At 37.2% G+C, this 27650-nt stretch overlaps 2 protein-coding genes across 5 annotated transcripts in view; one reads left to right on the top strand and one right to left on the bottom strand.

Annotated features, from left to right (window-relative positions):
- The first annotated feature begins 426 nt into the window (after positions 1 to 426).
- On the top strand, positions 427 to 20236 carry ghrhra (growth hormone releasing hormone receptor a). The gene is made up of 13 exons (XM_058756080.1): positions 427 to 704; positions 1349 to 1457; positions 6193 to 6300; positions 9719 to 9819; positions 10295 to 10392; positions 11067 to 11199; positions 11346 to 11499; positions 11700 to 11760; positions 12493 to 12562; positions 12718 to 12809; positions 13601 to 13730; positions 13857 to 13898; positions 20076 to 20236. The coding sequence occupies exons 1-13, from the start codon at positions 660 to 662 to the stop codon at positions 20229 to 20231; spliced, it is 1299 nt and encodes a 432-aa protein (XP_058612063.1). The 5' UTR covers positions 427 to 659; the 3' UTR covers positions 20232 to 20236.
- Positions 20237 to 21666: 1430 nt separating this feature from the next.
- The window catches only part of adcyap1r1a (adenylate cyclase activating polypeptide 1a (pituitary) receptor type I), a 36426-nt gene continuing 30442 nt past the window's right edge, over positions 21667 to 27650 (bottom strand). For 2 of the 4 annotated variants that reach the window (XM_058756041.1, XM_058756057.1), the window contains 2 exons: positions 25715 to 25756; positions 24966 to 25200 (listed from right to left, as the gene is read on the bottom strand). In XM_058756041.1, the coding sequence (XP_058612024.1) occupies positions 24976 to 25200; positions 25715 to 25756 (267 nt within the window). In that variant the 3' untranslated portion in view covers positions 24966 to 24975. Of the gene's footprint in view, positions 25201 to 25714; positions 25757 to 27650 lie in introns of all 4 variants that reach the window. The other 2 variants (XM_058756066.1, XM_058756051.1) reach the window with 2 other exon arrangements.

Below are 27650 nucleotides of genomic sequence, written 5' to 3'. Positions count from 1 at the left end.
GCATTCCTGCTGGGGATGGGTGGCAAAATCACACAACATAACTTTAGTCATTAATTATACAAATTCAAGTAACATTTTTTTATGAACCTTTGCTTTCATTTGAACCCGGTTGTGTAATCTCACTGTCTGCTCCACCAGAGATATTCAACAAGGAATGCAAACTGTGCCAACCAACCCATGTGCCAACCAATCCTGGTCTTCCTTACAAAATCCCTAGAAATGGCTCAGTGTTTCTACCAATGCTGTGTTCAATTATTCACATTTAACAGGCGACATTTCCTCTCCCCTGAAACACCTGCCCCTTTTTTAACAACCTAAAAAGAGATGTTATATTAAATAATGTGCATCAAGCTTTTGTCTACAAAATCAAAAGTAACTTACCTCGACAGAAATCCACATATCTCTGAAACGAGCATTCAGCATTTCTCCAGATGCATTTCACAAGCAGCTGCTCATATGTTCAGCTGTGAAATTGGGTTACATTTTAAAGTCAATCCGACTGCGCGCGCTCCACGACCCTGTGATGAGGACGCGCATCCGTGGAGGAGAGCGCGATAGCGAGTGTGACTTCAGTCTGTCGAAGAAGAGCAGATCACTCTGTTTGAGGAGTTACAGGGATATTCTGTGTTCTTGGGTCTTCACACACTCTTGGCTTTAATATGACTGTTCTACACCTGTGTTTATTCGTGACTTTTTGGAGAGCTGTAAGTAGGCTGTTTAATGTTAAACATTTTCTACGTATTTAATTTATACAAGTGACCATTATACAAAACTAATTATAATAGATTTCTGTCAGAACGAACAGAACTTGTACCGTCGTTGTTAATGTCTTGCTCAGTTTTCTGCACAGTTACTGAGTTGCGCGCATCTGTAAGAATATATTTAAGACGCTTAATATGGTCACGAATGCGTCTCTTGCAAAAATTCTAAAGAAATCCTATTGACATTTTTTTTTATCATGACGTTAAACGTAGAATTCTGACAAAAAAACGCATCCTTCCTTTTCCACTAGAGATATACTTAATAAAAAAAGAAAACTGTACCAACCGTTTGATTCCTATTTCATTCCATTACACTTAATTTGAACTGACTGATTTCATATAACCTAATAATAGAACATTCCTTTGGTTTTTTTCTGCCTAAAAATGTAGACAAGTGTGACATTATTTTAAGTCATATTGGCAATAGAGATGAGAAGCATGACCTTTTGATTTGAAATCAGTTTACAATTGTGGATCACTTAAAAAGCTGATGATCCAGTGTCACCCACTCATGTAAACATCCTTTAATCTAATCTGTAGACTATGCTGATTAATGTGCATACTGATTCATATTTTCTCCTCATCAGGTGCATGCTATCCATCCGGACTGTGCTATTATCTCCCAGTTTATACAAGACCAAGAGATCTGCATCCAGACTAGGAAGCGAGAGATCAAGAATCAGTCCCAACAAACAGGTTGTGACAACATTATCACACACACACACACACACATGTATGGTTCTTGTGGCTGGACAGGTGGGGAGTTCATTGGTCAGCAGCTGATGTGTTCATGCTCAGCTTGGCCTTAACTAAAGATGATTATGTGTGCTTGCCATGCGGAAATCTTAACCGTGTTACTTTAATTAAATATAGTCAAGGACAGGAAGGAAATGGTCTTCTAAGCAGACCTTCAGCATTTACCCACATTAAAGCTGTGGTTCTCAAATGGTTTTGTTAGAGGAAAAATATTTATAAGTGCTTTCTTCTCCATTTTCCCAGCCAGTATGAGGTTAGTTCCATTTTATTATCTGTTTTTTTTTTTTTTCCGACTCTGTCAGATCAGAGCATTTCTGGATCACAACATGTTTTACAGAAATACGTCACCCAAAAATGAAAACTCGCTTAAAATTTACTCACCCTCAGGCTATCCAAGATGTAGATGAGTTTGTTTCTTCATGGGAACAGATTTTAGAGAAATTTAGCTTTGCATCACCTGCTCACCAGTGGATCCTCTGCAATGAATGGGTGCCGTCAGAATGAGAGTACAAACAGAGTCCATCAATTAATGTCCTGTGATGTGGAACGCTGCATATTCGTAAGAAATAAATCCATCATTAAGGCATTTAACATTAAACCGTCTCTTCTGGCCAAAATATTAGGCCATAATCCATAATAACACTTCCTCCAGTGGAAAAGTATTTCCCCCATTGTCCTCTCACATCAAAATTCACCCACATATTTATTTAGAACATTTTGGACTTGTCTTCATTGTAAACAGTAGCCAGAAGAGCAAAATTGTCAGCAAATCTTAATTTTTGTGTAAACTATTCCTCTAAGAGAGAGCAATTCTTTAGTGTCATGTTAATGGATTATTACTACTAATAAAGTATTTTTATCATGTTTAACTGTTGAATAACTGACAGACAGCCTGGGAACAGCTAAGCATAGGAGCACATTTCAAAAGGCGGCTAAGGCAGCCAAAGTAACATATTTGTCAGAAATTATTGTCAAAAATTCTCATTGTTCGAAAACACTATTCTCAACTATTGATTCTGTGTTAAATCCCCCAGTGCTTACATTTCCAGAGCTTTCGCCTTTATTATGTGAAAATTTCCTCAGGTATTTTGTAGATAAAGTAAATAGCGTTAAGGCTCAGTTAGCTACTATGGTAAGCCCCGTCGTAGATCCTGTTTTATCCAATATTCAGTGGAGTGAATTCGAATTAGTCTCTGTACAGACATGCAGAGAAATTACTTTAAAGTTAAAATCCACTTTTTCCCCTCACGATGTAGTTCCATCACGGTTTGTTAAACAAACATTTGAGACTATTGGTTCAGATTTAGTGACTATCATAAACAGTTGTCTTCTAACAGGGGTTGTACCTGATTGTTTTAAATTAGCGTCTGTATTACCTATTCGTAAGAAGCCTTCACTTGACCCTGCGGTCTACTCAAATTTTAGACCAATTTCCAATCTCCCGTTTCTATCAAAGATTTTAGAAAAAACTGTATTTTTGCAATTGCAAAACCATTTGAGTATTAGTGGTATCTCTGATGTTTTCCAGTCTGGTTTTAAAAGTTTGCACAGTACAGAGTCTGCCCTTTTGAAGGTTTTTAATGATATTTTACTTACAACTGACACATGCAACATTATGGCATTAGTGCTTTTAGACCTTAGTTCAGCATTTGATTTTGTTGACCACGGTATCTTGCTGTCTAGGTTGGAACATTGTATAGGTATTAGAGGCACTGTACTTAACTGGTTTCGATCTTTTCTGTCCAAAAGAAAATTTTCAGTCAACATTGGCAAGCACTCTTCTTCTGTAGCTCATTCTATATGTGGTGTACCCCAGGGATCAATCCTGGCACCGATATTGTTTTCACTGTATATGTTACCCATGGGATCTATATTTAGGAGATATGGTGTATCGTATCATTGTTACGCTGATGATACCCAGCTCTATATACCACTAAAGCGTGATGATGATAATTCTGCTGTAAATCATTTAACTGCTTGTCTCTTAGAACTGAAAACGTGGCTTACAAATAACTTTCTACATCTAAATAATGATAAAACACAAGTTGTTTTGTTTGGATCAAATGGCAAAACTGACTTGAGCAAAATCGACTTGGGCTCTCACCCCATATCAAGTCCATGACGCAAAAAATTTGGGATTTATACTTGACTGCGAACTAAGGCTAGATAAACAAATTAATGCTACTGTGAGCTCCGGCTTTTACCATCTTCGTAGATTAGCGAAGGTTAAACCCTTCCTGAGCAGGAAGAGTTTTGAGACTGTAACACATGCTTTCATCTCTTCGCGACTCGACTATTGTAACTCGCTTTATTATGGGCAGTCGCAAATGGATACACATTACACCTATCTTACGTTCGTTGCACTGGTTACCACTGCAGTTTCGTATTGAGTTTAAAATTCTGCTTTTTGTGTACAAAGCTGTGAATCGTTTTGCTCCTCAATATCTCTCAGGGTTGCTTACTGTTTATAATCCTGTTAAGTCACTGAGATCTCAGACTACACATATGTTGTGGGTTCCCAGAACAAGACTTAAATGTAGGGGAGATAGAGCCTTCTCTGTTGCTGGTCCCAAATTATGGAACGCTCTGCCTCTATCTATCAAAACTGCTTCGACAGTGTCTGAATTTAAATCTTTGTTAGCTGATCCGGTTGTTTTAAGGTTATGTTTTTTGTTGTATTTATGTACTTAGCCTATGCAATACTAAATGCAGCGCTTAGATTTGTCAATTTTTTAGATGTTTATGTTTAGGTTTATGTTTTATGTACAGCACTTTGGTCAACTAAAGTTGTATTAAATGTGCTTTATAAATAAATTGAACATTGAACATTGAACACTGTGGGAAATATCCCCACAAACGCTCTTTAGAGCAGTCAAGCATAATCTCTGAAGTGACTTGAAGAGTTACTATTAATCTGAAATGAGTTTTGATTGGGGTTCTGATTGCGTTCCTCCCTGAGACTTGTTTAAGTTCCATGAATAGAATTTTGTTGAATGAGAATCGTACAGCCAGGTGGTTCAACCCACGGGACAGATGATAATGATGTTACGTGGCAGCTTGAACCTCCGGAGGTCTGTGTTCCTACAAATTGGCAATGTGTGAGTGAAAAAGGAGATTGTGTGAAATGGTCTGTTTGCTGTTTCCTGCAGTACGTGTTCAGATATGCTAAAATTCAACAATATTGTTATGCAAGTTAAGGAATCCATGCTGGTTTATAGGACATTTTCTATTCTCTGTTCGATTTCAAATAAAAAGCAGAACAGGAAAGCTTCACTGCAGGATATTCAATAAAAAAATAAAACTGTGATTTGAAGGATTACAATTTAATCAAATTAATTAACTAATTTGCCAATTAGTTAATCTAATTAATCACATTTGTACATCTTGTACATCAACATTTGCAGGAAAATCACCACATTAGTCACTTTAGGGGCTATTCACACATGACAAGCTCTTGTATTCGGTCTGTAAATTACTGATCCATGTACACAGACTGACCGAATGTGACCTGCAGACTTTGAAAGGACATGTTTTCCTCTCAGCAGTGACATACAGGAACAAAGCTGTCTATGTCTATAAGGTAATATGCAGTACTCTCTTAAAAAATAAAGCTTACAAACAAGGTTTTCCAGCCTGATGAGTCATAAAAGAACCTTTATAAGATTTTATAATGATATAACCCAGGAGGGATACATTTGGCCTTCTTTAACAAATAGTACAGTGACCAAACAACAACAAAATTTGTTTTAAGTAAAAATGAAATAATAATTTGTAATAACTAAAAAATAATACAATTAAATTATAATAATAAATAAAATTGTATGTAAGAAATTAAAACAAACAAAGAAATAAAATCTGGTTGTTTATCGTAATGACCCCAGTAGCCCCTGCTGGTAGAATCTGGTTTCTACACCATCCTTATTGGCATTTATCACTAACCATTTTCAGAAGATCTTAAAATGTGAAATAGACATTTTTTTTCTTCCTGTCTACTGTTTTTCACATTACAGCTCAGATAAAAATGGCCTCATTAATTTCAGAAAGCATCCACTCTCCATCACCATTCATATCTGCAGTTTTTAAAAAATCTGCTGAAGACTTGCAACTGCACGAACCATATTCATGAGTAAATTTGCAATACAGTCATGCCCTGAATTTTTTTTTACCTTGTTTTTTTTCCCCTCAAAGTATTGTCATACTCCCAAACTGAGTATAAAAAATTAATGATGCTATAAATAGCCGTAGGCATCTAGGTCATTCTGCAGCAGAGGTCTTGAGTGTCTTAAAGACGCTGATATAGTATAACCTTTCCCATTCTTTATTGTTCCAGATTTAAATCATTTTAATAGACTGGAATTTGTATTACATGAATGCATGCACATATTGACTAATATTGCTTAGTAACATTTCAAAATTGTTTGCATGTCTAGCTCATGAATGTTTAGTGACATCATAAGGGCACTGATAGTTGTCAAAACGTTGTATTGTGTGTTAAAAATTAATGTTTTACATGGACGAGCAGTGGAACGCTAACGCTTTCCTGCACAGCATGACAAAAGACACTTGGATAAACTGTAAATGAACTCCCTGTCCATTAGATAATATCCATATGAACAAGTGCAGAACATATATTGTTGACAGTGTCATGACGGCTCCTCTGTGGTTCCTGTCTCAGGATGTGGGACGGATTGGGACGGGATCCGCTGCTGGCATACAGCCAATACTGGACAACTCATTAATGTGTCCTGTTCAGATGTCTTCCAGCACATCTCCAACACTCAAGGTCAGACCTCTCTATCTATCTATCTATCTATCTATCTATCTATCTATCTATCTATCTATCTATCTATCTATCTATCTATCTATCTATCTATCTATCTATCTATCTATCTATCTATCTATCTATCTATCTATCTATCCATCCAACCATATACAGTATGTATATATATATATATATATATATATATATATATATATATATATATATATATATATATACACCCATCCGTACATATATCTGTTCATCCATCCATCCATATATCTAACCATGCCTCTATCATTGATCTATCCATATATATCCATCCATTCCTATATCCACCCGTCCTTGCATCCACCCATCCATCTGTTCATATATCCATCTACCCATCCATCCTCTATATCCATCCATCATCTATCTATCCGTCCGTCTGTCCGTCTGTCCATATATATCCACCCATCTATCCCCATATCTGTTCATCCATCCATCAATATATCCAACATCCATCTATCACTGATCTAACCATATATCCATCCATCTATCCATCCACCCATCCATCCCTATATCCACTTGTCCTTGCTTGCATCCATCCATTCACATATCTATCATCATTCATGCATCCATCCATCCACCCTTCCACCCATCTACCATCCACTTATTCATCCTTATATTCATCCATATATCCAACCATCCATCCCTGTCCCTGTCCTTCTCTTTCTCTCTCTCTCTCTGTTTTATTTTACAGCCTCATTATCATTGCTGTCATTCTTTAATATCCGGCTGCTGTGACGGAGCTTGAGGCTCATGTCTGGTGAAAGGTTTGTCAAACAGCAGCAGATAAGTTGTTTCTTGAGGGCTGGTGCGCAGTAACCGTGGCTGACACTTCTAGTTTACAGTTAGGGGTTGTAATATTGTGCGGGTCAGTAGTCTTTACAGTCACAGGGCTGTGATTCTGCTGAATGTTTGAATATGCAGACAGAACGTTGCAGAGCCCTAGAGATATAGGGATTGAGCTTGCACTGAGATGACCTGTATATATGTATGCACTCAAGAATGGATTTTTGCAGTAGGCTAAATTTTGTTAATTAAATTTGCTAATGCATCACAATTTTGAGCTTTTTTTCACAGCCTAATTTCATGGCATGCAAGCAATTTAAATTCATGAAATGGAAATTTACTTAATCCATTTACACTGGGAATACATGAATAATTTTCAGTGGCCATAACTGCATAGATGGAAATACAAGGCGGAGATTTAGTGCTTTACTAAATTAAAATTGTTAATAACTTGTTCTTGTTGCATGTCAGAAAAAAGCAAATGTTTGTAAAAAGCCAAAAATTCGAAGTGACCAGAGTTTGAACCCAGCTCAGTCCTTTACATTTTCATTCTGTGTTAAAGGCAAAAAATGAAATTGTTCATGCAATGTATAATCATAATCATGATTCAATTCAGACTGCAAACTCAGGGGAAATATAACTTTTCACCACAGGATAGATTCAGCAGCGGTGTTGCGGTGGCACTGAGAAGCTGTGAAGGAAACAAGACCAATCTTTGGATTTGAAAATCGATATTGTCATCGAATGAAGATTACAATTTATGTTGAAATATCTACGCAGTACCTTATATAAGACTGACCTTTAACTTGTTTCTTTTTCTGCTTCTCGTTCCTGCTTCCTTTAATGGCACAGTGTGCTTCATAAAAAAACATGTGATGTTTTTAGAAATATGATTGTCTCCCCGGCAGTTTTTTTAATTTTTATAATCCATACAGTTTCATCAAAATTGTCTTACAAGAATAAACTGTAACATCTGTGACTGCCATAAAAACTAAACAACAGACAGTAACCTGAAATGTTGGATTAATCTAGACTCACTGGTTTTAAATCCTATGATTTTAAATCCGTCGGAAGTGCTTACAGGTCAGAATGCTCAAATGTCAGTAGACACTTACTCTTCCAATAGAGGGAATGCATTGACGTCACTTTCCTGCCGGAAACACGACCCCAAGTGACATATTTAAAATTGCACACAGATGCACACATAAAATATATAACAACTGTCAAAATCAACACATTATGAAAAGCTAGTGATTGACGTATGAATTGATATTTAATTCACTATGAAATTAATAATAGTATGAAATTAATCATAATCATGAAATTAATTCACTATATTTAATTCATTATGAAAATCACAGCGTGTGTGTGTATATATATATGTGTGTGTGTGTGTGTGTGTGTGTGTGTGTGTGTGACCCTGCACCACAAAACCAGTCTTAAGTCACTGGGGTATATTTGTAGCAATAGCCAAAAATACATAATGGGTCAAGCTTTCCTGTAGCTCAAATAGTAGAGCATGGTGCTAGCAATGTCAAGATCATGGGTTCGATTCCCAAGCAAGAGCTGATAAAATGTAGAAACTGTAACTTGAATGCAATGTAAGTCGCTTTGGATAAAAGTGTCTGATAAATGTAAACTGGGTCAAAATTATTGATTTTTCTTTTATGCCAAAAATCATTAGGATATTAAGTAAAGATCATGTTCCATGAATATATTTTGTAAGTTTCCTACTGTAAATATATCAAAACTTAATTTTTGATTAGTAATATGCATTGCTAAGAACTTCATTTGGACAACTTTAAAGATGATTTTTCTCAGTATTTAGATTTTTTTTTTTTTGTACCCTCAGATTCCAGATTTTCAAATAGTTGTATCTCGGCCAAATATTGTCCTATCATAACAAATCATACATCAAAGGAAAGCTTATTTATTCACTTTTCAGATTATTAAAATCGACCCTTATGACTGGTTTTGTGGTCCGTGTGTGTGTGTGTGTGTGATTATTCTTAGACATATTTATAAACATAAAAAAAAAAAAAATCAACAAAAAAGATTTTTAAATATGAAAAAAAAAACAATCATCAATGACACTAAAATAATATATATAAGCCATATAAGCTTTATATGTTGAAAGTCATTTAGTCGTAGAGTTGTAGCTGTTGGTCAGACTCTCTCACTGCCGCTGAGGTTAAAGCAGGTGACTTGTGCACTTATGAAGGCTGAAGTGGGACACCTGTTCTGTTCTGCTACAGGAAATGCACCCAGCAGCAGGTTTTGTCCCAGCTCTAGTGCTCATGTTTTCCCCTAAGCATTCTCCAGGCGTCTGTGGGTATTTTTGGAAGTGTTATGAAGTGGGAATTGTGCTTACTGCTCTCTGAAATGAGGGCTGATCAGCAGGAGTCTGTAACAACTGACAAACTTGAGACATATTTGGCACTCAAGCGTTTGAGATTTGTTAATGACTGCTCATTATGTGATCAGGACAAAAGCCCTTTTACTGATTTGTAAGTGCAGTAGGGTTCGGTGAAATTTTAGAAAGCCCTTCAGGGACAAATGTTGCAGTTTTGTCATCTTTAAACCATATGCTTTGCTGTTTATTCGGCAGGTTTTATATACAGGAACTGCACATCTACTGGCTGGAGTGACCCATATCCACCGTACGAGGAAGCCTGTGCATTTGAAGATGATTCAGAATCTGGGACTGTGGTAAATAATTTCCCATAATGCATACATATTTCACAGTAATGCCCATATTTCAATAAATATTACTTGTGCAGAATGGCTCAGTTTGATGAATGGCTTCCAGTGTATGTAGTGTGTACTTGAGCCTCCCATGATGACCACTAGTGGTCACTGTTTTGTTTCTGTGTAATGCTTTAGCTTGAACTGTTCTTCTTTTGATTATTAAATCAAGAAACTCTGTTTAGGATTAGTTCAAAACGACATTAGTTCATTGACCTCTATGTTCCTGCTGAAATAAAAAGAATAAAAGAATATATGTTTAAATATTTTTTCGACTTTTAATAAGAACTGGAGGAGTATTATTATAGTCAGGTTTAATCCAAAGATTATAGATATTGACATAATGAAATATAAATCTGTTGAAACAGGTAAGCTTGACATACTGTTTGTTAGGGATATTAACTTCTTTTCTCTCATACTTTTTTTTTTTTTTTTTCAGACAACTTACTTGTCAACCTTGAAACAGCTGTACACTGCTGGATATGCAACATCACTTATATCGCTTATTACTGCCGTTATCATATTCACATGCTTCAGGTAAAGCTCTGTCACACTTATATATTACACCGGCCTGCATCATATTCGCTGAATGAAATCCATATGATTTTATAGCATTTTTGCATTCGACAACCATTTGTAAGATGTAGAAATCTTGTATTATCCCTTAATCAGCAGAAAAACGGCCAAAACATGATTTCTCATTTGCCACTATATGTTTATTCTCAGCTGATTTAGGCATATGTGACATTATTTTATGCCTAAACCTGATGTCAAATGTTAATGTCAAATCTTTTGACATTAAATGTCAAAAAACATTTTTCTGACCCTCTGCAGATTGTAAGTTAAATGATACATTTTGAATACTTGTTTTTGTCATTAAAACCATTTTTTTGACATTTGGCTGCTTTTGATATTTTGATAAGTGCATTAAAGCTGATGCATATTTATAATTTGAAAAGTCTTCATTCCTATTTTGTATATGTGTGTGTGTGGGATTATATAATATTATGACTTTTTTGCAAATCAGCTGACTTTTCTTTTTCAAAATGCACAGCTGTGTGATAATGATATCAAAATGCAATTATGATACACAAAATGCATAACAAAGAGAATCAGAAAGGGTGAATGAAAACATCTGCATATTCAGTAGGCAATCTACAGTATAAAAATATATTATGTTTATAAATACCCATGATGCTCTGTCATTAAAGGAAGTTCCACTGCACCAGAAACTACATACACATCAATCTGTTTGTTTCCTTCATCTTGCGGGCAAGCGCAGTCTTCATCAAAGACGCCGTTCTGTTCTCAGATGAAACTCAGGATCACTGTTTAATGTCCACGGTGAGTGAGAGCGTCTGTATACAGAATTCACAGAATTTCACCTCATTTGCAAGTCGTTTTGGATAAAAGCATATGCTAAATGAATACAGGTTATGGTTTGTGCTCTTATTCTGTATCTATACCTGTGTGTGTTTTGTTTTTCACAGGTGGTGTGTAAAACTGCTGTAACGTTCTTCCAGTTCTGCATCCTCACTAATTACTTCTGGCTGCTGGTGGAAGGCTTGTACCTGCAGACGCTCCTCGCCCTCACCTTCGTCTCGCAGAGGAAGTACTTCTGGTGGTACATTCTAATAGGATGGGGTTGGTACATCCTGAAAAACGGATTTCAGGAGAAAGGCTGTGTGTGAACAGATTAAAAGATGAACATCGGCAGTCTGCCTTGAGTACTAGAGCAACTGTCACATTATTGAGATCTCTTCTAAAAAAATGTATTACAAGTCTGAGGGTTGTTTTTCTGTGCATTTGGAGAAAGTGAGTATGCATTGTCTGTTTTTTTGTAGGTTTCCCATCAGTCGTGCTGATTGTGTGGGTGTTGACCAGACAGTTCTATGATAACAGAGGGTATGTCACATCTTCAACATTAAAATTATCTTAAACTGAACAAAACTGACCCTATTTTCTTTCTTAATGCATATTCTTATTGTATGCATATTAAGTATTTCATCGAATAACATTTTTTTTTTTTTAAAGTCCAGTTTGACATATCAGCATTATTTATGTATCATCAACATACTATTATAGTTTTTATTAACATTTGATTTTTTTTATTCTAATTTTGTTGTGTTTTTGTGATGTCTGTTATTTTTTAATGTCTTTATAATTTTTATAAATGTTTAAGTTTTAGTTTTAGTTATTTTAGTATATCAAGTTAAACTAAATGAAAATGAGAAATGCTGATTTTATTTCTTTAGTAGTTTTAGTTTCTTTAATAGTTTTATTTTTATTTCAGTGTTAGTTTTAGTTATTTTAGTACATCAAGATAAACTAACTTTAAAAAGAACTTTTTGCCTTTTTAGTAGTTTTAGTAATTCTTTGCAGTGTTTTTGTAATTTCTGTTAGTTTTTTTTTAAATATAGTTTTTATTTTTATTTTTCAGTTTTAGCTTGTTATTTCAGTTAAACTAAATGAATATAAAAGTAGCTAAATTAAAATACATTGAATTTATTATACAGTTAAAGTTTATTTTATTTCAAGTAAAAAAATTTTATGGTCTAAGTTGACTTGCAAATGAAATTTAATGTTATTACAATGAATAATTTTCATTTTTTTAACATAAATTTCTCATATTTGCAGATGTTGGGATGATACAGATAATATGAACATCTGGTGGATCATTAAAGGACCGATCACAGCATCCCTGTTTGTGAGTTATGATGTTATTGTATGTCATTTTTTGAGACTGATAAAGTTTAATCACATTTATCAGCAGATTAAGTTCATCAGAAATCTTACATGAGACTTCCCTGCTCTTTAGTAATCATCTTCCTCTCTCTCTCTGTCTGTCTGTCTGTCTGTCAGGCTAATATCATCATCTTCCTAAATGTGATTCGCATCTTGGTTCAGAAATTAAAAAGTCCTGGAGTTGGAGGCAATGACACGGGTCACTTCATGTGAGTCTAATGTGCAAGAAGTGCTGAAAATGAACCTTTGCCAGCCCGGTTAATGCTGAAAATGCAAAAAATTGTCAGAAAGTGCTGAAGTTATGACAGTCAAAGATAAAAACTATATTTTGAGGTTGTTAGGTGATTAACTGGCCCAAGTTAAAAAAATTGTAGTGCAAATGTAATCGTTATTTGCTACATAGTGAAAGTCAATTCTAAACCCTGCACACAACACACACCAGTTTTGACAAACAGTTTATGTAAGTTATGATTATTCCAGATGAAACCTGGTTAGTCTAGAATCAGACAGATGGCATGTGTTAATGTCAGTGAAACGCATATATCTTCATTTCTCTGCAATGTCTGTTCATTAGCTATACACCCTGCCAGGTCGTGCTTTATGCATGAATAATATTTATTTTGACAGTTCACGCTAGGGTGAGTTTCTATTTTAGGTTCTGTTGTGTCTTAATACCTATATCTCCTGATAATATGATGTATATGCAAAGACAAAGAAAAATTGCATTTAGCCCATTATCAAGAGGCTTATTCGTTTCTGAAAGCACAGATCTGTCTTGCAAATTTGATTCTATGCCATTTAACTTTATATTGGCTCTGGGCTTGACCTTGATATTTGAGGGATTTTTGCATTAAAATGAAATAATCTTTGTTTTATGCATTTTACAAATTACATACTCATCTAAAATAAATCACTAAGATGATACAGATCTAGCTGTGCTCTGAATTGTTTGTGTGAAGGCATGAATTCTGATTCATGATCATTTTTGATAATCACACAGGAGACTGGCCAAGTCCACCTTGTTTCTGATTCCTCTGTTTGGGATGCACTACACTCTGTTTGCCTTCCTGCCAGAAAACACAGGGGAAATAGTTCGGTTTTACATCGAACTCGGTCTGGGCTCTTTCCAGGTACAGATGAATTCATTTCTTTATGTAGAAATGATCTGCTTAATGTCAGTTTACAGATTCTATAATGAGGAAATGTCTTAGTGTATTCCTGAAAGTCTTTTTTATTTTAATTTTTTTCCTCTCTAGGGCTTTGTGGTGGCACTCCTTTACTGTTTTCTCAATGGAGATGTAAGTATTCTCATAATGGAAACATTCAACATGATATTGACAGTTACAACTACATTTTAACAGTTTAAGAAAATGTGCAAAACTACAACCGCCATGATACTGGATGGTTTCAAGGGCGGTGCTATGCAGTTGTTCTGAGTGTTTTACTATATTGCTGCATACCCTGGGTCAAATAAAGCACTCTTGAGCAAATTTCTCCTATCACCGAAAGTGGGTTTTTTTCCCCCCCACCAGGTGAAAATTGAAAGTCTGATCACTTGGAAAAGCAATAAAACACCTCAACAAGCTGCATGATTTGAGGAATTATTCATGTCCATACACAAATGGTGTGAAACAAGTTATGTGAAAAACTACAGTATAATATAAAGTTTATGGGGTTTTAAAATCCCTAACCGCAAAGGCTAAATCTGAACTTAAATCTGATTTTAAAACACTACACTTTTAAAAAAAATCCGTAAGATTTATGGTAAAAAAAAACGGCAGCGGTGTTTGCCAGAATTCTACCGCAAAAAATACAGTAGCAACATTTTAGGTTTTAACTTAAATTTACAGGTAAATACTGTAATTTCATTAACTGATATTGTCACATCTAAGCTGGAGCAAGGAGAATGCAGGAGTCGAGGAGCACAATCAAACCTTCTTTTAATGAAGCACAAACACAGGGAAACATGGAGCACGGGGGAAAGACAAACAATACCGGACATCAGACATGGGGAAAACCAAGGGAATTAAGTTATGTCGTTATGTCTTTTATAATAAACATAACGAGGGTACTAAAGGGACACACCTGGAATCAAATCAAACTAAACGAGGACAGGAAACGGGAAAAACCAAATAAGGGCAAACAGGAACACACATGTGACAGATTGCCCCCCTCCAGGTGCCTTGGAGGCCGGTGCAGGGCAGGAACAGGGAGGAGCTTAGGAAGGCCTCCAGGGTGGGTCAGGGTCAGGTGGCCATGGCATATGCCCCCCCCCAAAAAAAATGTTCCAGGGGGAAACTATGGAGTCTGGTGGGCACTCAGGATGAGTGGGCTCTGGTGGGCGCTCAGGACAAGCGGTCTCTGGTGGGCGCTCTGGAAACGCGGACACTTGGGGGCGCTTTGGAAGCGTGGGGCTGGATGGGACCAGCAGAGACATAGGAGACGATGGAGGGCTGGACGGGACTGGCCCTGGAGAGGAGCAGGCTCTGGAGGGTGCTTGCGAGGAGCGGGCTTTGGAGGGCGCTCGGGAGGCGCAGGCACAGCATAGTGCTTACGAGGGGCTGGCCTGGGGGGAGCCATGACCGTCAGGCTTGCCACATGAACCGCCGGCAGGCTTGCTTTGGCCGCGAACGGTGGCGGGCTTGCGTGGGCCGCGGACGGCGGGCTTGGGATAGCCGTGGATGGAGGCGTTGAGTTCCCCGTGGATGGCGGGCTTGCGTTGGCTGTGGACGGGGGAGTGAATTTCCCCGCGGACGGCAGCGGGCTTGCGTTGGCTGCGAACGGCGGGCTTGACTGGGCTGCGGATGGCGGCGGGCTTGTGTTGCCCGCGAACGGACACTTCCTCTGGGAGGTCCACGGGGCGATGGTAATTGGCCCCGAGCCAGAACAGACGATTGAGGGCGGCGTCATCCACCGTTGCCGCCGCCACGAGCTTGCAGAATTCCCCAGCGTACTCGTAGAAGGGGAGATCTCGATAGGCTAGGGCGGCAAATTGAGCGGCAGTTTCCATGCCGCGGGGGAGAAAAACAGGGAAAACAAAAAAACGTTCAAAAACGAAACAAAAACACAGGGAGAAAGGGCGCCGCTCACTTTTTTGTTTTGGGTTCGGTATTCTGTCACATCTACGCTGGACCAAGGAGAACGCAGGAGTCGATGAGCACAATCAAACCTTCTTTTAATGAAGCACAAACACAGGGAAACATGGAGCACGGGGGAAAGACAAACAATACCGGACATCAGACATGGGAAAAACCAAGGCTTTCATAATAAACATAACGAGGGGACTAAAGGGACACACCTGGAATCAAATCAAACTAAACGAGGACAGGAAACAGGAAAAACCAAATAAGGGCAAACAGGAACACACACGTGACAGATATAATGTTAATATACCAAGCTATTGAAGTACTGAAATCTTTTGTACCTTTGAAATACACTGATAACCACCAAATGCAGGTGGTGATGAGAAAGTCACATGATGAACCAAAGCCTATCACAAGCAGCTTTTAAATAATAATAATATATAGAAGGTGCACAGTGTCATTCACACAAACACTAAACACCATCATGGTGAGACTCATTAAACTGAAATATGCATTAACCATTAATTTAACAACATTAGATGTAACGTACAACCCTAATAAACATAACTGAGAAGACAAAAAAAACGAAGAAACATAGTTATTTCAAAGAAAAAACATCAAATTCAAACTTTGAAATGCAACACAGGGAATTCTGGTAACGTCAACTTACGTTTTTTCCCTGTAAATTGTAGGCTACATTCTTTTTCACTTCCAAAAACAATATTTCACCATAAAATTGTCTGAAATGTCTATTACAGTTTTTCAACGTATATATTAAGGGAACTTACTGTTAACCATTTAACAGGTTTTTACTGTAGCATTTTCACAGTTTTTTACCGTTAAAATCACAGTCATTTCTTACAGTGTAGGCATCATTTTTAGGCAACTTTGGGGCTAAATGGGTACAAAAACCTGGGCATCAAACACTAACACATACCTCATTGTGTTATGAGATGCGTGACAAATGAAAACAATAACGCGCAATCTCAGTTTATCACTCCATTTTTAACCCTGAGCAGTGGAACAGTTCATACTTGTCAGCACCACTTTTACCCAAAGATATGAAACCCTGCCCCGGGCTTTTGCGATGCCGAACTTGTATAGTGTGAAAGAATGCAGTGTTATTAGCTAGATGTTATATATTAGATGCTTAGCAACAGAAAGCCAATCTCGTTTAAAAAGTTACACTCGTTATATTCTTTATATTCTTTAAACAGTTACAGAAACCCCGCGTAGTATAAACAGTATTTTTAGCATTTGGGCATCTTCTTCTTCGTCTTCCTTGATGTTTAACGGCGGTTGGCATCAAAAACTTCAATAGTGCATTACTGCCACCTACTGTACTGGAGTGTGAACTGGAGCTAGACAGAAATAAACTGTAGGAAGACTTCCATCTCTCTTCTTCCCCTTCCTTTTTAATTAATAATAATGATTTCCAAAACTGTATTCTATATCCTATTTGCTACACCAGTGTCCCTCAGGAAGCTAAATAAATGAGTACTAATATCATTTGAAGTTTTTCCCAGAAGTTCCTTAAGTGAATTCCCTTGCACCCCCAAATTCCTTATGTTTTCTTTCATCTTTATCCTTTCTCTCTCATTCAAGTACCACATGTTCATCAGATTCAATACGGTCACAAAATTCACATCTTCCTGATATATGCTTACCTAAGCACTTATTTAACCCACAATGCCCAATCCTTAACCTAGTGAAAATGATTTCTTCTCTTCGATTCCTTCTAGTGATCTTCCTTGTCCCAACCTTCTGTTGTATTCTGCATAAATGTCTGCGTTTCTCCTCTCTATCCCAATTACTCTGCCACTTTTTTATAATTTCTATCCAGATTTTAGTTTTAGCGTCTGCTTTACTTATTGAGATTGATATTTCAACATCTTCTCTTTTACTGGCTTGTTTTGCCAAACCATCTACCATTTCATTTCCTTTAACCCCCACATGTGCTGGCACCCATGTAAATTTTACCTTCACCCCAAACTGAGAAATCCTTGTGTAATATTCTAGTACTTCATATACTATGTCTTGCCTTGATTGTGACTTAAATTATTGCAAACTCTTTAGGACTGCACTAGAGTCTGCGCAAATTACAACTTTATCTGCTCTCGTTTCTTCTACCCACTGTAGAGCCAACCAGACACCCATCAACTCCACTGTGAATACAGATACTTGTTCAGACAGTCTCTTCTGTACCTTAATTCCCATCTTTGGTATTCCGAATGCAGCCCCCGTTTGCCCAGATTGCGGATCTTTAGACCCATCTGTGTAAATATCCAGATACCCATTAAACTTCTCATTCAGATGATTACAAAACACTTCACATAAATCCACCTCCCCTCTACTCTTTAAGTGGCTATTTAAAGTGTTTTGAACACATTTTGAAGTGTCGCATGAGAAACGATTGATGGAAACGCCAAATTTCGAATAAAAATCCCACAATTCACAAAAAAGTTTTTACGCTCGCTTGAGGTAGTTTTTGACTTGTGCGAAAAAGGGTTAATGCGAATAATGGGAGATGGAAATGCATTTTGCGAATCAATTCCTCCAAGCGCATCAAAAAAATCATTATGAGACGAAATAACTTGACTAGCAGCGGACCGATCTCGTTCACAGCATCTGAAATGTTATTATGGTCGTTCTGAAATGCCTGAGCAAAGTCTGTCATCAAAGTATTTCTGTATAATTGTCTTACACGACTGCTTTCCCAAACAGCAGCATTCACCGCCGAAAGCAATGACAGCATTTATTGTGTTTCGTCTGCTCGCTCTGGGCGCAAGTAATTTTTCATATATGAAAATTATTATATTCAGTAGCTTATCCTAGTTTTCTATAGGCTATTTAGTGCCAGTTTACCAGGAAGTGACGATTTTGTTCTCTTTGACTTGTTGGATGGAAACGGTGCTTGTTCGCAAATGTTTTATGCGATATTCCAATTTTGCGCACATGTTAAATTTGCAACTTTAGATGGAAACCCGGCATATGTGAACTGCCCATGTTAACCTAGCATCAAAAACCATTGCCAAAAACCTAAAGGACTCTACTTTCTCCAGAACATGTCCATATAGTTTAAGATTAATCTCTTCCCCTACCTTTTTCCTTGTAAAGAAAACCACTTGAGTTGTTTCCTTTGAAATCTAAAACCCCATCTCATTGACCATCATTCTACCTGTTCTATTGCTTCCTGGACCCTTACTCACTGTATATTTTATGTTTCTTCCCCACTTCCACAAGGCCCCCATCATCTGCAAACAGCGATCTTCCAATCCCAGGCCCTACATCGGAAAATACATAATTTATCATGATGATAAAGAGCATTGGACTAATAACTTCACCCTGGGGGGGGTTCCATTTTCGGTTTCACTTTATTTTGATGGTCCCTTTAACACATTCTGTTGACTATAAGTAATATTGCACCTACATCTCTACTAACTCTCGTTAGAGTGTTAGTTGTGTATTAATAGACTGGTAGGGTTAGGGTTAGATTAAGTTGACATGTACTTGCAAAGTTACTAATAGTCAGTAGAATGTCAGTTGGGAGACCATCACAATAAAGAGTTAGCAGATATGAAGCAGATTGTCTACTAATACTCTAATGAGAGTTTGTTGACATGTAGTTGTAACATTACTTAGTGTCAACAGAATGTTCAAAAGGGACCATCAAAATAAAGTGTTACCCCATTTTCTACCATATAACTACCAGATAATTCTTTCCCAATTATCACCCGAATAGAGCATCCATACAGGAAAGTGACACTTACAACGCAAATATGCGAATAAGAATGTTAATCCGGGGTTTAGGAATGTGTGAAACATCACTTTAAAAATATCCAAGATTAGTTTTTAACTCCGGGTAAATTATGAGCAGTTTGAAACATGAAGCAAGATTATGCAGGATTTATTTATTTTTACCAAGGAAATTACATTTAGCATTAACTATTTCAAGTGTGAAATGCACACGTTTGTTCTAAAATCAGCTCAAAAACATGTTTGATATCTTTTGACCAGATGGATTTATAGTCTGAAGCCACAAAATCAGAGCCTGTGTCAATCACTACACTATTTCTTGTGAAATCGGTTATCTCCGACTCCTTCAAACTGTAATTGGGGCAAAAATCTGGGGAAAAGGTTGTGTAATATATTTCAGGCATAATGAGCAACACTCAAAACAAAAGGTGCAAAACTTTCACTGTGGCGCTTACAAAAGGTATCAATACAGTAAATACACTTTAGGTACTAATTTTAAGGGTAAATAAGGTGCAAAAAGATGCATCTTTTAGCTTTTCTACCTTAGGGATACTGTGCAAGTTTTTCTTTATCGCAATCAGTATAACCATTTGATATGAATGCATGGTCACTGAAGTGCGTCTCTTTCTCTTTCAGGTACAGACTGAGTTAAAGCGCAGGTTATGGACATGGCAGACCCAGACTAATCTGAGCCCCAGTAAAAAGCATCGGGTCACTGTTACTCAGATCATGATGCATGACTCCAATCAGTCACAGACTGCCATCTGCAGTGGCTACATCACGTCTGTGTGAACACACCTGGATGATGCAGGTGGAAAGACTTCTCGTCCGGCTCTGGAGTGTGGAAGACGTGCAAAGAAGAGGAAATGGTTCTTTGTACGGCATTATCAAGCTCATGCTGCAAATACCTCAGAGTTATGGATTTGGCAGATGTCATTTGAGTTCAGTTAGCATGTGCAGATTTGCAGGTTGCATGAACTACAAGCAGATTGTGACACAGCCAGTGTAAGTGTGTGGAGGTTTGATTAAAGTACAGATTTGATTGGTTCCCATGCAGTAGCAAATGCTTCATTAACATTCTGGCTGTATATTAGATTTGTGGTATGCAAAAGATATGAAATATTAAAACTTTTTTACATCCTCATTCCATCCAAGTACTGAGCTATTTGCCATAAACTGCAAAGTAACATGATTAATGTTCATCAGTTTGGAGGCATTTAATTTTAAAGTGATTAATTTGTTATTGCTGATGGTGCTGAGGATGTGTCATAAATATACAGCTTTGAATTTTCTTATGCCATTGCTTTTTATAGCTGCTTTTAACTTAACATTCTTGAACAACTTTGAACATTGATAGAAACTGAATAATATTGCTTCTCAGCAGCATATAGATGTATTTAAGTGGTACTATGGGATATGACCTCATTCATCAGTTTGAGTTTCATGGTACAGTATGTACACTGTATGGGGTCACTTTGGGGTAGTAAGATTTTTCATGTTTTTGAAGGAAGTCTCTTATTCTCACCAAGGTTATTAAATATACCATGCCATGTAAACCAGAAATATTACAATTTAAAATAAGCATTTTCTATGCGAATATATCTTAAAATGTAATTTATTCCTGCGATGCAAAGCTGAATTTTCAGCATAATTGCTTCAGTCTTCAGTGTCAGATGATCTTTCTGAAATCAGTCTAATATGCTGATTTGCTGCTCAAGAAACATTTATTATTATCAATGTTGAAAATGTTTCAGGAATCGATGAATAGAAAGTTCAAAAGAACAGCATTTGTTTGAAATAGAAATATTTTGTAACACTCTAAATGTCACAATTGATCAATGTAATGCATCCTTGCTGAATAAAAGTATTACTTTCTTTCAAAAAAATAATTAAATAAATAATGAAAATCTTACTGATTCTAAACTTTTGAGAAGTAGTGTATGTCTGCAGATATTACAGCTGAATACCAATAACTGGAGCAATCAGACTGTAAAATTAATGTTAAAAATAAAATGCTGGATAGCACTGACTACTTTTTTTTAAAGGGAATTTTCAACTGTTGTACAAGTTATGTTGTAATGTTACACTGAGAACAATGTTTACAGTTTTAAAAGTTGTATTGTGCTGTATATCTGTTACACTAATTAAATTATTTTAACTTTGTACCCCTTTTAGAGATGCCGACAGTTCATTTTTATGTCTCGCTTGACACAGTTTTTGTTTTCTATTAAATATTTATTAGATCAGCTATTTTTAATATGTAATATTACATCTCTATATCTCTCTCTCTCACTCAAAGACAACATGCACATATAGAAAAAATTACATAAATTCCAGAAATTCAAGAGTTGTTTGTCAAGAATGGAATTCAGACACATACAAAATGTTCACAGGTCAAACATGGACATCATCTCTACATCAAAGCAGAAGAAACAGCAGGCAGCTTAACAGAGCAGCTGAATGTAAGATATAGTTGTCTGGTGTTACATTCAGATTGAAATGAGTTAGTCCACAATATGAAGACATCTCAAAGACACAATGAAACATGTCAGACCTACACGAGAGACACATCAAATCTCCTCGTTCCTCAAATATACAACCAAAGAAAAAGCGTTACCTACTGGCAGGCAGATGTGTTACAAGCACAAGAAAACACGTCTGTAACAGCTTTGAGACATGGTCGTTACCTTCTGAGCTCACACTCAGAATGACGGCTGGTGTCAAGAACATAGAAAGCAGCAAAAACTGTCTCTTTTTTGTCTTTTTTCATGCAGATATATCTAGAAAGAGCCACAGAGGGAGCTCGTCCCCTCGTATATCCAAACACATATGAAGCTGTAAGGTCACGTGATCCAAGCAACATCTGGCGCTCTCCGTTAGGATTTCACAATTTATTTCTACAGACAAGTTCACTATCACTGAGAGCTTGTTCAAAATCATTAATATTTACATGTTGAAAAATAAAGACGATAAGAAAAATGAGAATTTAATTTTTTTTTTTTTTGTCAACAATAATGAGAATTTAATTCCCGCCCCACCGAGCGGATTTGCAAAAATAATGACTCTCCTCGTTTGCCATTGGCCAAAAAAATTAATAAAATAAAAAAACATATAGTACCACCCCAAACTCACGCCATGCTTTGAGCTAATGTTTCAGTTTGCACGATGCTCAAACCAAACAAGCTTTTATCACCAAAGAGCCACACTTTTTTTTTTTTTTTTTTTAGAAAAATCCAGCTACAAATGATTTTATAATCGTCTCTGCATATTAAGTACAGAGCCAGTTTTTTACATCAGAAATATTTGTTTAAAGAAAAACGCAATCTCAACTAATTGCGCGAGGGGGCGGGGCTATGTTTAATCCGGCCAATGAAAGATGAGGAGCGTTCGAAACCTTCTGTCATTATTTTTGCATTTTCCTAACTGATGATGGTAGTAGCACACAAATTACACACTTCAACTTCAAAATAACAACCAAATGAAAAACGTATACATTTCCCCCACATTTTTTAAAAGATCTGTGCGATCTACACGACCATCACTTTACTGTACATTTCAATAATCACCTCAACTCTGCCATGTGATTCACCGACAACTATGAGCTGCAACAAAAGCATATTGCATTTCAAAATTGGCACGTTTATAATCACAGAAGTTTTACATACATCGTTGGTACTTTATGACCACAAGTGTTGACTAAAGAGAGTGCTGGTACATCCATCGTTTACTGGCACATGTGCAAATTTAACGTATACAGAGAATTTACACTCACGGCAGAGAAAACTGTACTGGAAATAAACAACACTTTTAGCAGAGACTCTTGCCACTTTGCACATAGGTGCACGTTATTTTCGCGATCAAACATGTAAAATGTGAGTGATGATAACTAATTATGATTGTCAGTCAGTGGTGATGCAGTAAATTTGGTTGGATTCACAGATTGACATCAGATATTGTACTTGTAAAGGGTCGGGGTTACCTGTCTCTCAAGTATTAAAAGCGTTCACTCAAAAATTAATCAAAACCTGTCATCATTTACTCATCTTCATGCCATTTCAAAACTGGCATACTTTACTTGTTACCATGCAACATATAGTGATCACCGGCTGTCAAGCTCTAAATATGAACAACACCAACAAAAGGCATCATAAAAGTCATTTGTATGATATGAATTCATATGTCATTTTGGAGCTCAACATTCTTTATCATTCTAAGAGTACAAACATTTAAAAAATCAGGTTTGGTATGACATGAAGGTGAGTACATTATGACACAATCAACATTTTTGGGTGAAATATCCTTTTAACACTTTCACATCTCACTCAAACGTCTCATTTCTCTCACAGTTGAACACGTCAGCCCTAAAAGCATTTATAATGCACCTGATAGTAATGTAATGGCATTGATTTGCGCATCTCAAAGCAAACCTGAACACTGAATCTGTTAATCTACACTACTAAATGACTAATAACTAAATCAATACTGCATGGCACTGGTTGTTTAGAGTAGATCCATCAAAGCTATTTTTGTGACCATCAGGCACTTCAGAATAAATCAGAGGGAATTGTTGAATAGCCTCCTCGCTCCAGTAATTGTTTACGGAACTGTTTTTTGACAATCCTTGATTTACTGATATTGGCTCTGTGTAGTTACAAACCATTCGCATGACAATAAGAAAACACTGGCCAAAAGCTAAATCACAAAACCATAACAACATTTACATATAATCTAAATTCATGAGTCATTCATAAGTCTTTATATTGTTGACATACTCTGTACTTACGGCTGATTGTAAAAAAATATGTTTTACAATCTCTCTGTGGAGAACATTTAATCAAATACACAGCATCTGAACGAGCAACACGAAGTCTGTACATTTTCTTTTATAGATCTGATAAACACAGTAGCTTGCAGATAAAACAATACTGAAATATTCATGTTTTGGCACTTTATATTATTAAATTTTATCGTAACGCTGAAATGTAACCCGTCTCTCTTTCTCTCTGATATCTGATTTACACTTAAACTAGAAAGCAATGTGCTGTTGGATGGATTGATGTTTCTCTGACTACATTCTAACCACAAACCGTTCACATTCTCTATGGCTCAAAATGCGATATGAAAATTCACTCTAATTTCCGCCGCAATCTCATTTTGGCATTGCGGTGTGAATCATACAGCCCCTGTTCTGCATTATTATTGATTAAAAATAACATTCTTTTATGCTTGTATTGTTATTTACTCATTAGATTAATTAGAAAGCCTTCCAAAAGTTGCGTTATGGTCAAAAAGCTTCCTAACCTGAATTGCAACTTTTAAGCTCGAAACAGTTTTGGCACTATAAATATTTCCCTGGACGAATTGTTTCTAACCGATAATGGGTGACACGTTCTGGATCTTGTTTGGAATCTTTAAATACTATCCAGAGATTTCATTAATTATTAGCCTACAAGTTCTTCTCTAATTGTGACTGGTCGGCCCTACTGTAGGTGAAGAGGGTGAGTTGGAGGGCGGGGCTTATGGACGGACGGGCCAATCAGGCGCTCAGGTGGGCAGGTTGAGGTTGACCGTCTCGGCCAGAGGGCTGGACATGCGTATCTGTGAGCTGCTCTTGCTGAGGATGGACAGCTGCGTCCCCCCGTTCACCCCACTGCTCGCTAGCGAAGGGTGACGCTGCTGCTTCAGGTCCACAGCAAAGTACCTGTTCACCGTCCAACTCCTCCATTTCCTCTTTATCTCCGACTGCACCTTTAGGGAGAAACTTGAAAAGGTCATTTTTTAATGTACTCAGCTGTAAAGGTGCACGCGTTCTCCACCAGTCCACGCTCTCTCTCATGCTTTACACCATGTCCAAGCCAGACGTGACACGTTTGTGGACACAAAAAGCAAAATACTTCAAAATATAATAGCCAATCAGAACATATATTTGATGTTTTATGTTTGGACCAATGAGATTTCATTGTAGGCGGGGCTATTTAGAGAAATGCAACATAAAATATGTCTTGTAGCAATGTGCAGTTGCCTCCTTTTTGTGTGAATTATTGCTTTAACATGGGAGAAACTGATTGTTTATTACTTAATTGCATCACACCTGGTCAGGACATGTTCGTCATTCCTTGGTAGTAACTCAAATTTTTTTTTTTTTTTTTTTTATGTAGAAATATTGGATAAATTATTGTGGAAACATAATATTTTTTGAGCAAACCCAGACATATGTAAAATTAATATCAAATCTGATTGCATGCATTTGAGAATATCAAAACAAATGCTCTTACCTCTCCATTCAGAAAGCAGTACAGCACAGCAACCACAAACCCCTGTGGAGAGTTAAAGTGAGTATGTGGTGAAGTGGATATCATTTTAAAGCACTTAACAGTTCAAAAGTTTGGTAGAAATCAATACTTTTATTCAGCAAGGATGCATTCAACTGATTAAAACTGACAGTAAAGACATTTATAATATCAAATAAATGCTGTTCTTTTGAACATTTTTTTATTCTTCAAAGAATCCTAAAAATGTATAATGGAATTTGAAACTCTTTTCAACATTGATAATAAGAAGAAATTTTCATAAACAGCAAATTCTGAAGGATCATGTGACACTGAAGACCGGATCAATGGCTGCTTTGCATCACAAGAAAATTAATTAAAATATACAGTATATATATATATATATATATATACAGTGAGGAAAATAAGTATTTGAACACCCTGCTATTTTGCAAGTTCTCCCACTTAGAAATCATGGAGGGGTCTGAAATTGTCATCGTAGGTGCATGTCCACTGTGAGAGACAATCTAAAAAAAAAAATCCAGAAATCACAATGTATGATTTTTTAACTATTTATTTGTATGATACAGCTGCAAATAAGTATTTGAACACCTGTCTATCAGCTAGAATTCTGACCTCAAAGACCTGTTAGTCTGCCTTTAAAATGTCCACCTCCACTCCATTTATTATCCTAAATTAGATGCACCTGTTTGAGGTCGTTAGCTGCATAAAGACACCTGTCCACCCCATACAATCAGTAAGAATCCAACTACTAACATGGCTAAGACCAAAGAGCTGTCCAAAGACACTAGAGACAAAATTGTACACCTCCACAAGGCTGGAAAGGGCTACGGGAAATTGCCAAGCAGCTTGGTGAAAAAGGTCCACTGTTGGAGCAATCATTAGAAAATGGAAGAAGCTAAACATGACTGTCAATCTCCTCGGACTGGGGCTCCATGCAAGATCTCACCTCGTGGGGTCTCAATGATCCTAAGAAAGGTGAGAAATCAGCCCAGAACTACACGGGAGGAGCTGGTCAATGACCTGAAAAGAGCTGGGACCACCGCTTCCAAGGTTACTGTTGGTAATACACTAAGACGTCATGGTTTGAAATCATGCATGGCACGGAAGGTTCCCCTGCTTAAACCAGCACATGTCCAGGCCCGACTTAAGTTTGCCAATGACCATTTGGATGATCCAGAGGAGTCATGGGAGAAAGTCATGTGGTCAGATGAGACCAAAATATAACTTTTGGTCATAATTCCACTAAACGTGTTTGGAGGAAGAAGAATGATGAGTACCATCCCAAGAACACCATCCCTACTGTGAAGCATGGGGTGGTAGCATCATGCTTTGGGGGTGTTTTTCTGCACATGGGACAGGGCGACTGCACTGTATTAAGGAGAGGATGACCGGGGCCATGTATTGCGAGATTTTGGGGAACAACCTCCTTCCCTCAGTTAGAGCATTGAAGATGGGTCGAGGCTGGGTCTTCCAACATGACAATGACCAAGCACACAGCCAGGATAACCAAGGAGTGGCTCTGTAAGAAGCATATCAAGGTTCTGGCGTGGCCTAGCCAGTCTCCAGACCTAAACCCAATAGAGAATCTTTGAGGGAGCTCAAACTCCGTGTTTCTCAGCGACAGGCCAGAAACCTGACTGATCTAGAGAAGATCTGTGTGGAGGAGTGGGCCAAAATCCCTCCTGCAGTGTGTGCAAACCTGGTGAAAACTACAGGAAACGCTTTGACCTCTGTAATTGCAAACAAAGGCTACTGTACCAAATATTAACATTGATTTTCTCAGGTGTTCAAATACTTATTTGCAGCTGTATCATACAAATAAATAGTTAAAAATCATACATTGTGATTTCTGGATTTTTTTTTTAGATTGTGTCTCTCACAGTGGACATGCACCTACGATGACAATTTCAGACCCCTC

Source organism: Onychostoma macrolepis, chromosome 02 (genome assembly GCF_012432095.1).
Source record: "Onychostoma macrolepis isolate SWU-2019 chromosome 02, ASM1243209v1, whole genome shotgun sequence".
Lineage (NCBI taxonomy): Eukaryota > Metazoa > Chordata > Actinopteri > Cypriniformes > Cyprinidae > Onychostoma > Onychostoma macrolepis.
The sequence above is the reverse complement of the archived record's forward strand: the minus strand, read 5'-3'. Positions and strand labels throughout refer to the sequence as shown.

Coding starts and splice junctions, on each gene's coding strand:
- ghrhra (XM_058756080.1), top strand. CDS start 660: ATGACTGTTCTACACCTGTGTTTATTCGTGACTTTTTGGAGAGCT. Junction 705..1,348: donor TCGTGACTTTTTGGAGAGCT/GTAAGTAGGCTG, acceptor TCTCCTCATCAG/GTGCATGCTATCCATCCGGA. Junction 12,810..13,600: donor AATGACACGGGTCACTTCAT/GTGAGTCTAATG, acceptor ATAATCACACAG/GAGACTGGCCAAGTCCACCT.